At 43.3% G+C, this 11428-nt stretch overlaps 1 protein-coding gene and 1 pseudogene across 5 annotated transcripts in view; one reads left to right on the plus strand and one right to left on the minus strand.

Annotated features, from left to right (window-relative positions):
* Nucleotides 1-11219, plus strand: part of Arhgef3 (Rho guanine nucleotide exchange factor 3) — a 321412-nt gene extending 310193 nt beyond the window's left edge. For all 5 annotated transcript variants that reach the window (XM_017802271.2, XM_029554188.1, XM_017802272.2 and 2 more), the window contains 3 exons: nucleotides 3934-4104; nucleotides 6759-6945; nucleotides 8923-11219. In XM_017802271.2, the coding sequence (XP_017657760.1) occupies nucleotides 3934-4104; nucleotides 6759-6945; nucleotides 8923-9275 (711 nt within the window). In that variant the 3' untranslated portion in view covers nucleotides 9276-11219. The remainder of the gene's footprint in view (nucleotides 1-3933; nucleotides 4105-6758; nucleotides 6946-8922) is intronic.
* Nucleotides 7780-8288, minus strand: LOC103747017 (annotated as a pseudogene).
* Nucleotides 11220-11428: the final 209 nt, after the last annotated feature.

The raw sequence follows: 11428 nt of genomic DNA on the forward strand, positions 1-11428 counted from the left end.
AGAAAAGAGGGCTCAGTAAGTAAAAGCACTTGCCACACAGCCTGATGACTGGAGATCAATTCGTGAAACCCATAGTGGAGGGAAATACCCAGCTCCCAAAAGTTATGTACTGTGTGCACATGTGCCTTGCATGCACACACGCACAGGCACATACACAGCCATTAAATGTAAAAAGAAAAGAAAGGTGGTGGTAGGATGAAGACTAAGAGACAAATGCCAAAGACTCATCTTCTGATTTGGCACAGTAATACCAGAGTTTACGTAGATAATTTGGAAAATCATCTCACAGAGAAGAGGTTAATAAGTTGTAATAACAACTGTGTTAGTAATAAATCACTGATATTTATCAAGTGCTGCTCAGTAAATAGACTTTACATAATTGCCTTGTAGATTATTGTATCTCATTTAACATTCATTCCAACCTGTGAGATATCATGACCATTTTCCAGGTGAGGCTTAGAAGCAATCAAGCAGTCTGCTGAGGTCCAGAGTCAACAAGTGATGGGGTCAATGTTCAGACCTTGTCAATGTGTCCAAATCGTCTATCCTTCTGCTTCTTTATGGTCCTGTCTGTTGGTGTAGAAATCTTTGAACCCCTGTTGCCTTTGGAATGGCTATCCGGCACAGACAAGCTTTGCAGTGAGGCCTTGCTGTTACAATGCAGCTGGGAGTCTTCATGTAGCATAGGGAAGAATGAGGAATGACTCCTGATTCACCGGGTTCGCAGTGTATGTGGCAGGCCCACCACAGGCAGACCAGGCCCCTCGTCCCAGCAGAGAGGGAATGCAGGCACTGGGAGTGAGACTCGTCGCAGCTCATCATGTCTGTTTTTATTACTGGGAAGAGTGTGATGGAGTTGCTCCCTCTCCCTATTTCATCCTGGAGAGTGTGTGGTCTGCAGAGATAGAAACATCAGGGGCTCCAGCTACTCTAAGTAATAATTGTTGTGACACATGAGCCTGTGTTTCATTTTACTGTAAAGACTTTGTGAAACACAGAATGAAAGAATACTGACCTCTTTCTTTTTCTTTTGGCTTTTTGTTGTTTGGGTTTGTTGTTGTTGTTATTGTTGTTGTTGTTGCTGACAGGGTCTCTTTAGGCCCAGCCCACCTGGAAGTCAGGGCGTGGACCAGGGTGGCCTCAGAGAAAGATCCACCTGCCTCTGCCTCCCAAGGGCTGGGATTAAGGCATGCCACCATGCCTGGTGTTACTACCCTCTTTTATAAGTGAGCTACAGTTCTAATTTTAAAACAGATAGATAATAAGAACAGTCATTTGTGATGAGAAAGGATATGCAGTTACCTGTTTTCCTGGTGCATCAAGTGTAAAGCCACTTTTATTTATTTATTTATGTATGTATGTATGTACGTATGCATGTATGTGTTTGTGTGATTGAACTCACAGAGATCCTCCTACCTCTGCCTCCTGAGCGCTGGGATTAAAGGCATGCATCACCACGCCTGGCTGCAAAGCCACTTTTAAAAGTTGCATCTGCAGTGACAGGCGTCATAGCAAGTTCCAGGCCAGTTGAGGCTACAGAAAGACCCTGTCTCAAAAAAAAAAAAAAAAAAAAAAAAAAAATGCGTCTGTACCTGATTGTCCAGGCAGTTCTGTGCATCAAGCATGGTGTACTCATCCCTGGAAATATTCTGCAAAGCAAGTTTTCTGAATGCCCATTTACACAGTTAGGCATATTTTTTTCCTCCTTCTTTTCAAAATCCTTGTTAACGTCACCCCAGATGGAATTCATTTAACCCTGTTCTCTTGGGTACATTACAGATATTTGATAAACATAAAAAATCATAGTACCAATGTCTCTTGACTTTTAGTTTCCCAAGTGAATTTCCTGTCTCTGTAAGGAAAGAAGTAAGAGTCCTGACTAAATCCCCCACCCCAAGGAGCAGCTTCCATTCAGTCCTGTGACGGGATCCAAAGACAGGTCTTATGTTTAATGCAGTGTATAAACTACCTCATCGTTAGAATTTCTTAATAATGTTTTGAGGAAGCAATAAAAATATCCTCCCAAGAAGAGCTTTCTTATTTTATTTGATTGATTGAATGATTGATTGATTGATTAATGATTGATTGATTGATTAATTGATCGATTGATAGAACTAGAGTCTCTTTGTGATGGAGGCTGACCTTGAATTCCTGACCTTCCTTACTCCACCTCCCAAATGCTGGGATTAGATAAACGCACTCCCATGCCCACACCAAAGAGAGCTTCTTAAAATACAACTTTGAATATTCAGATATTCCTGGCACTTGATTGTTTAGAGGTTTAAATTCCAAGGATTATCAGCCAGAAAATGATCCTGCAGACCATCCGCCACCCCCTCCTCCCCATAGAACAGTCCTGCTTTTGATGCAGCTGCAGGGAACATTGCCATTCTTGGCTCATGTCAGGTGCTGATGAGTAGATGACATTGTCACAGATGGACAGGGCTTTCATATTCCACTGAGAGGAAGATTGATGGAGCCTGTGCAGGTCTAGCACCTCACTGTTGTATTTCTCATCATCTCCCTTTCCCAGAAAGTTCCTGCCTTCACTTTGAACCCTGGCAAGATATGCAACAATAAGTTTAGTTTAAATGTACAACGACCATGACTGTTTGTTGCTAGCAAACTAGCTTTATGTAACTATAACTCCCTGAGACCCTGCAGAATAAATCCTCCCTCAAGACCCAGCACAGAAAGATAAGAGCCTCAGGGTGTCGGGTAGATACAGATACAAAACAGCATCTTTAACAAATGAAAGGAGATTCATACTGCTAGACATGTGTGCTAGACTATGGAAGACAGTACTCATGATGTCTGCTGTTTTGCCTGTCAATATTTTTTCAAATACCAGAGAAAGAAGCAAAGTTTGAAAATAGTCACAGCTGCCTGAGGAACCACTGTAGCATTTGAGTTTATGAATCCTCATGTGACATGCCAGCTGTTCAATTCCCCAGTTTAAATTTGGAGGAAGTAAGCACATCTTGTGGGCTGCAGATCTTTCTGGTTTCCTGGGTACTTGCAGGAAGCTCAGAAATTGACTCAAGTGTTAATTAGTTTCTTTGTCCAGATACAACTGCCTAATAGTTAACTGGTAAGATAAGCCATGGCGGCTCATGCCAAGGTCTTTAAAGAAAAGAGAAAGTTTAAATTGCACTGCAAGTTGAAAGCACAGAAAGGTCAAGGAAAGGGAAACATAAAGCAACTATTGAAATACCACCTGGTGGTTTAGTTTGCTTTGGTTTCAGTGGGGAGTGTTTGCTTGTTTTTGTTTTTTTGAAACAGGCTCATGATTTAGCCCAGACTGTCCTAGAACTTGCACATAACCCAGACTGACCTCAAACTCATGGCTCCCATGCCTCAGTCTCCCAAGTCCTGGGATTACAAAAATGCATCACCATACTACCTTAATAGAAGTAGAGAGTGGTTTTGTTTGTTTTTATTTGGGTTTTTGTTTGTTTGCTTACTTGTTTTAATTTTTGAGGCATGGTATCCCTGTAGCCCCAGCTGGCCTGGAACTCGCTGTGTAGACCAGGCTGGCCTCCATCTCACAGAGATTTACCTGCCTCTGCCTCCCCAGTGCTGGGATTAAAGGTGAGTGTCACCATGCCAGCCTTAGAAGCAGTTTTATATACCAAAGACTACCTTTTATCTCTTCCCTTCATATAACATTATGCATTACTTTTAGTTTCATGTATGATATACATATATGTATATGAACATAAATAAATGTATATATAAATCTGAATATGTGTATAGAAAACAGTATATTAAAAGCTTTCTTTTTTTCCCCCTTTTTTCCAAACAGCCACTTAAACCTCAGATTCCACATTAGGTGCAGTTGTGTCTTGGTAACTTCAAAGCTGGCTTTAAGGTTGGGTTTCTGGATGGTTTGCTTACTTCCCCAATTTTTACTTTTCCTCTTTGTTTCCCTAGATAAACATCATTCAGGGAATTGTGGCAGAAATCAACACCAAGACTGGGGAATCGGAATGCCGTTACTATAAAGAGCGACTGCTTTACTTGGAAGAAGGACAGAAAGACTCCCTGATTGACAGTTCAAGGGTCCTGTGTTGTCATGGTGAATTGAAAAATAACCGGGGTGTGGTAAGTGGTCACTCTCCTCAAGGCCTTATCCTAGACTTTCCCCATCCCCACACTGGGGATTTAACCTAGTTCCTGCAGCAAGGCAAGCACTCTGCCACTGAGAACATCTCCAACCCCTTCTTTACTTTTTATTTTGAGGCAGTCTCACTTAAGTTGACCAGGCTGGTCTCAAACTCCTGCCTGAATGGGTCAAGCTGTCCTCCTGCCTTAACCTCCCCATCAGCTGGAACCCATAGGCTCACACCAGTGCATCCAGCTGCCTGTCCCACCTTGACTTCAGAAAATAGTGAGCCCCACCTAATGGCACAGGCCTGTAATCCCAGCTGTTTGGGAGACTGAAGCAAGAATTTTTAAGTTCAAGGCCTGTCTGGGCTACAGAAAGAGTATAAGATCAGCCTGGTCTATATAGAGGGTTCTAGGCCAGCCAAGGGTTACATAGTAAGACTCGTCTCAAAAAGCCAAAAAAGAAAGAAAAGAATAAAAGAACTCTTTAATTTAGGAGAGATTGGTTAACTTTACAATTCAAGTGCTTAAGTGAGCAACCCTAGAAACGTCAGGACCTACATCTGTGTGGTAGGGAGTTACTGATTTCCAGAAAGTTGTTTTCTGCTTCTCATTGATTTCCAGAAAGCAGTAGGGAACTTGAATGATGTGACACCCTGCTCTTTGAAGGTTTCCTCTAGGAAGACCTATGAGAAGCGATGCTCTTCCAGAGATGGCCCTGTTCTCTTTCATACACCAGGCATGGGCTGAGGCTGACTGGATTATGCCTATGGCACAAAGTTGAACTCTTAATTCATGCTGCAGGCAGATTGCTTTGAGAACACACAGCAGTTGGGGTGGCAGGTTTGTTGGGGTTTTCCCCTATCAGAGTTGCGAAGGTTATTGTGAATGAAAAAAAGTACATCAGAAGAGTATGTTAGGGTCTGGAGAGATGGCTCAGTGGTTAAAGAGCACTGCTGCTCTTGCAGAGGTCCTGAATTCGGTTCCCAGAACCCACATGCTGGCCAACAACCATCTGTAACTCCAGTTCCAGAGGATCTGACCCCCTCTCTGACTTCCGCGGACATTGCACTACACAGGTGCATTTAAATGCATGCAGGCAATACACTCATATATATAGAATAAAAATAAAAATAATAAAATTTTTTAAAGTGCATTAGTTGGAGGGCGAAAGGGAGCTGAGGCTAGTAAGAGGGTTCAGAAGACACTGAGAGATGAGGGATGATTTTAGAAGACTGCCTAGGCTATGTGAGCTCAAACTGCCTGCCTCAGCTACAAGACTGATGAAAGTAGAAACAAAGTCAACATCCCTGATTATTTTAAGTACCTAAAATAGTGGCATACCCCTTTCTTCCCCAACTCCTAAAGGAATATTTTTAGCATGTTTCTACCATCACTACCCCCTGAAAAATAGCCTTTCCCTGGTTATTTTGTCCTTTACTGTTTCCTGATCTTAGGGATATTTTTATTGTTTGTTTTGAGATAGGGTCTCCCTGTGTAGTCCTACTTGGCTTCAGAATCACTATACAATTCAGGCTGGCCATGAATTTGAAATAGTTTACTTCCCCTTCCCACATGGTAGAATTACAGGTATGTGCCCTCACTTCCAGCCCATCTTTTTCCATATACATTCCCACCAGCCAGGGTCTGCGGGATGTGGTATGTGTGTGGTAGGAGACTTACAGATTTCTTTTCTCTCAAGTAATTTCATTATTTGATAATATAGAAAGTGCTTCCCCTGCCCCAGATCAAGATTCTGAGTTTCCATCTGAAAGCCAGAATCTAGCTGTAGAGCTGTTGTCCTTCCCCTTTAACCCCTAAGCACTTCTAAACTGTGAGGGGAATCTGAGGCTTAAAATTGAGGGCCATAGATTCACCCCAGCTCTGCCCAGGAAAGCTTGCTTTCGTGATTTGAGGCATGGCTTCATTTTTGACATTTTCCTTTTTGCCCATAATACATATCAGTCATCTGCCCTTTAAGCAGTCTTTCCAGAGATCCCAGATGCTGATAAACTTACTGAGAAGGACACTAGGGTCATCTTGTCTGTGGCTCCAACAGTGTGTTCTGGTCCCTCTGGAATGAGCAGGGCTCCCAGTTGGAGTTCCTAGATGAAGGTGATGATCAGCTCAGTGGTTGAAGGAGCACATGTTTTGGGGTTTGGGAACCCAAAGTATATATTAGGGTTTGATATACAATCTCACCCTTTGTAGACTATTGTTAATTTGATCTCTTAGAATTGTGTTGACTAGTATATGCCAAGGCCAGGAGAGTGTTAATTTTTCTTTATTACCCCATTCATTCTATTCCCCTCTCTTATTTTTCCTTTGGTAGAGCTGGAGGCTATGTCTGCACAGGTTGAAAATTGTAATGTAAATAGGGCTCAGAGTTAAGGCCCTGGCTTCAGGTATCTGTGGGTAGAAGGACATCTCCAGTAGGTCCTGAGGAAGAGCCCATATGAAGACAGTGTATCTATGTATATCTGGAAATGTTTCAGATCTGTTCAATTTCTGCTTTCCTGGAGGTAGATTTGAGCATGAGCTCATAACCCATAATGAACCTGCTTCCTGAGGACCTCTTGCCACAGAGGCTCACAAATCCATCATTTAGTCAATAGTTGCTTAGGGAAATCCTGTGGGTTCTTTTCTTCTAGAAGCTCCATGTGTTCCTGTTCCAAGAAGTACTTGTGATCACCCGAGCTGTCACCCACAACGAGCAACTCTGCTACCAATTGTACAGGCAGCCCATCCCTGTGAAGGACCTCGTGCTGGAAGACCTGCAGGATGGAGAAGTACGATTGGGCGGCTCCCTGCGCGGGGCTTTCAGCAACAACGAGAGAAGTACGTGTGGGTAGCAGAGTGCCAGGACAGGTTGAACGTTTTGGTCGTAGTAATTTGGAAAGAGTAGCTAGCTGGTGAAGAGAGAACAGCCACAGCCTGGGAGCCAAACTGTGCTCCAGTGCTCACTGTTCACTTACTGATGTGCAGTCCTGTTCGACCTCTGTGAGCCTCAGGTTCCCATTCGCCTACCTTCCTCAAAATGTTGCTGTGAAAACTAAGTATGTGAACTGGTCCACATATAGCTGGTGCTCCTTATGCTGTCTCTCTCTCTCCGGCTGATACGTGAAAGTGTGCTTAATACACATAGTCCCTATGTAAGTGCCAGTTGCATAAAGGTAAATTTTATAGTTGATCTGGAAGACTTGCTGAAGAGACTTCAAAAGGATCAACTAGAGACCAGCTGCTATGGCTCATACCTCTTAGCACTCAGGAGCCACAGGATTGTGAGTTTGAGGTCACCCTGAGCTATATAGTGAGGCCCTATCTCAAAAGAAATCTAAAAGACTGGTGAACTGGGATGTGTGTTCATCCCCAACACCACTCAGTGGGCTTCTGTAACCTGAGACTTACTCATCGAAGGAAAGAGCCAAGAGGAGCCATATAGCCATTTCAGGTGTCTTCATGTGTGGAACATTGTTTTAGCTACTGATGATGAACCAGGATGTTAAAGTCCTTGTCCTGTGGAGCATACAGTATTTGATGGACATATATATATATATATATATATATATATATATATATATATATGAAAACAGTCAGCATGTATTTAATATACATTGTAAGGACTCAAGCAGACTTAATTTAAAAACCAGAAATAAAACAAAAATAAAACCACAACTCAAGAAATGGATCAAGGAGAGGACAGACCATCTAAGGACAAAATAAAGGCACCGCAGAAGAGGCTGCACAGCTTTGGTCTTGCTCTCGGATGGAGACCTGCTTTGAGTAGGGTTCCTGAAGGTGCTTCTTAAAAGCTGTGGGGGTTTTCCAGGGCTCAGCCACATGTGTGTTCAAAGGGCTATTGATGTTGGGTTCTCTTAACAGGCTCTGATAGAGTACAAGATGACCCTGACATCATGCAGGGCAGACCACTTATCCTTGAGGATGTCCAGGTAGATGTTACCCTGTGTGTCCACACTGGGGTGATAGTAGGGTATGAGAAACTTCACTGTAGGTGCGTTGTAAGGATAGCCACTGGGGAACTAACTCTAGGGAGAGTTTATACCTCAGATCTTCATAAACTGTGCCAGCTGCTCCATGGATGGTCCCTATCCATGTGAAAAGGTTGTCTGATTCAGGGAAAGCAGAAATTCCTTTGTTTTACCAGACATCATGAAGGTCATCAGCTCCTGGTTTAGCCTCTGGCCACACTGCCCTGAGCAGCACCCCCAAGGGGCTTGGCCCCTTTTGCCCATGGTAAAGCTATCTCAGAGCTGGGTTGTGGTTCTGGGAGGCCATCTGGGCAGGCAGTGCTGCAGGGAGACAGGAGCATGGACAGCACTGCAACTGCTGATGGGCAAATATTCCTAATGCTGGTTAGAAAACTAAAGCTCAATCTGGGCATGGTGGCTGTGCCTGTAATCATAATCCCAGCACTTGGGAGGCAGAGGCAGGAGGATCACCACAAGTTCTCAGCCTGCCTAAACTACATAGCGAGTTTCTGGCCAGCCAGGGTATATACCAAGACCCTGTCTCAAAAAAGAAAAAGAAAAAGAAAAGAAAACAGTAAAGGAATAAAGAGAAAGTAGAAGAGCTTATTTTCAGGGACAAGGAGTATTTTTAGCAGACTCCTCAAGGCAGGTGTAGAAGGCTGAGTGACCGTGGCATCAGGGTGGTACTGCGCTGTATGCTGCATCCATAGAAAACATTTTGTAATTGACAAGGTCAGCTATGGGCTCTGGGGGTTAGTACCCTACTTTGTTGGTTTGCCTGAGGAAACACCCGCCCATTGACTCTCCCTGTATTTTTCATTTCTAGTTAAGAACTTCTTCAGAGTCAGTTTCAGAAATGGATCCCAAAGTCAGACCCACTCACTCCAAGCCAATGACACCTTCAACAAACAGCAGTGGCTCAACTGTATTCGTCAAGCAAAAGAAGCAGTTCTGTCTGCTGCTGAGCAGGCTGGGGTGCTTAACTCCAAGGGGCCATCCCCAAGTCCCACCACCCAGAGCAGGGAGCCACAGGGAGAAACAAAACTTGAGCAGATGGACCAATCGGACAGTGAGTCAGACTGCAGTATGGACACTAGTGAGGTCAGCCTTGACTGTGAGCGAATGGAGCAGGCAGACTCCTCCTGTGGAAACAGCAGGCCAGTGGAAAGCAATGTCTGACAGAAGGCCCTGATCTTGCTGGACAGCCCTGTGTCTTGCCTGTACAGTATTTGCATTCCACACAAGGAACAGTCTGGAGAAGCACTTTGTGATCATTTTGTGCCCGTGTTGGCTTAGTCCCTTTATGTCTGTACCATGTCCCTAGTACTGTAACCGCCAACCAATCTGTGCCATCCGGAATCTGTGACAGCACTTACCCTGTACTCTATCTCACAAGTGCTGGATGAATGGAGAGGGACTTAAACACATTACTTTCAGTTTTCCTGCTGGATTTTTAAGAACAGAAAGGCTCTCTAAACCACTGTTCTGTGTAGACTGCCTAACGAGTCCTTTCTCCCATGCTTCTCCATCACTTTGCTAGCTCTTAGGCATAGTTGCTGAAGACATGGAATTGAGAGAGCTTTGCAGAGTATTCAGGTGGCATTCCAAAGGAAGCCAGGAAACTCCAACCCATGAAGTGAACTTAGGTTCTGTGTCATTCAACCAGAAAGTATCCCTGCAGATTCCGAGGTTTAATTGTGCAGAAAAAGCCTTGCTTGAACCCTGCAATTTAATACAGTGCAAGTTGAATGTAATAATCTATGAAGACATGAAAAAAAGGCATTAGAGGGGCCATGACAAAACCAGATGCCAGACCAGACCTAGTGGCACATACCTATAATCCTAGCACTTGGGAGGGAGCGGCAGGAAGATTCAGAGTTCAAGGACAGCCTGGGTTACATACCAAGTTCTAGGTCAGCCTAAGTCCCATAGTGGAAACAAAAGCAAAACAACAACAACAAAAAAAACCTAAAAGCAGCTGCCAGTTCTGAATCTTTAACTGGAATGTGTATGGCTGTAGGAGGTGTCTGGTATGGTCATTGCCTGCTGTTGAGAGAGCATCTCTGGTTTACAACATCAGACTAGATCACAAACACCCTGGGAAGGTCTGCAAGGATGATGAGGAGACCTGTCTGCACTATGTTCCCTCGCCTCAGCCATTTCTATTCTAGAGTGGGAGTGAAGCAGCAGAAGACGTGTGTCTGCACGGGTGACTGTTTACAAAACACATGAGAGGAAGGATCAGGCTCATGTGAGAAACATACCACCTTCACCAAGGCCTTGTATGGGAACCACAGAAGTTGCAAGGCATGGTCTGGAGAGTCTTGGGATTTCCTGCTCTGCTGTTGGGCCCTCAGTTAGCATCTGTGGTTGCATGGTTACCTTCTCCCGAGGCCAACTTCAGCAGCTCTGATTGATTAGGATCAGCTAGCCAAACTGGAAAAACTGTCTTCTAACCTTGATTTACAGAGCAGGGTAGGGTACGGACCTCAAAAAGAAGTTAACAAAGTACATAGAACAACCCCCTTGCAAGTGTAAATACTTAGGATTACTTGTACAAAATTATACCCACACCAGCACTAGTAGTGATTCTAAATTATTGCCATTTTTTTTTAATTTCTGCATCTTTCAAGTTTACAGAAAAGCAGCAAATGCAATGTTATCCTTTTGTTGTGTACATATGCCACGTTCATTAAAGAAGCTGCGTGACAAGATTTATCAATATAAAAACAAGGTATATTACATTATTATTTTTCAAAAACAAATATGATCAATTTTACCCTGTAAAGCATATTTCTGTATTTATAGATTTTAAACATGGTGAATTTTTTTCTATTACTAGTTTATTTAAAACTGCTTTTTTTCTCAAGTTGTTGCTGATTTAGTGAGCATGTGAACCTGCTGCAGATAGAAGCAGAGGAAAGCTGAGACAGGACATTGGACAGAAGAGAAAAGCCTGTGTTCTCTGCAGAGCCACTGGCCACTGTGGCCAACATATTGAGAAAAGGTCTTTGTCAGGGTTGGCCGATGGGAAGAAAAACGATGAATGTTTTGATGAGATGAATGTTTTTGTATAATGGCCTTAAACTTTTCTGGAAGCATTTCAAATAAATTATATTAAAAATGTCATCTTCCCCTGTGGACAGTATTTGCTCTATAACCATCAAATTCTAGTTATCCTTTGGAGAGGCAGGGATTTCTTTCTGAAATTTCGCTTCTGGTTCCCAACTACAACTTGCACTGGAACACATACTTATCAAAGCTGTCATGGTATGTACATACTTAAAAGTCTTTTTTTTCAAGCATTCTACTTTCATTCACTTATTCATTAT

This window comes from Nannospalax galili, unplaced genomic scaffold, assembly GCF_000622305.1.
Source record: "Nannospalax galili isolate Female #2095 unplaced genomic scaffold, S.galili_v1.0 scaffold505, whole genome shotgun sequence".
In the NCBI taxonomy this organism is placed as follows: domain Eukaryota; kingdom Metazoa; phylum Chordata; class Mammalia; order Rodentia; family Spalacidae; genus Nannospalax; species Nannospalax galili.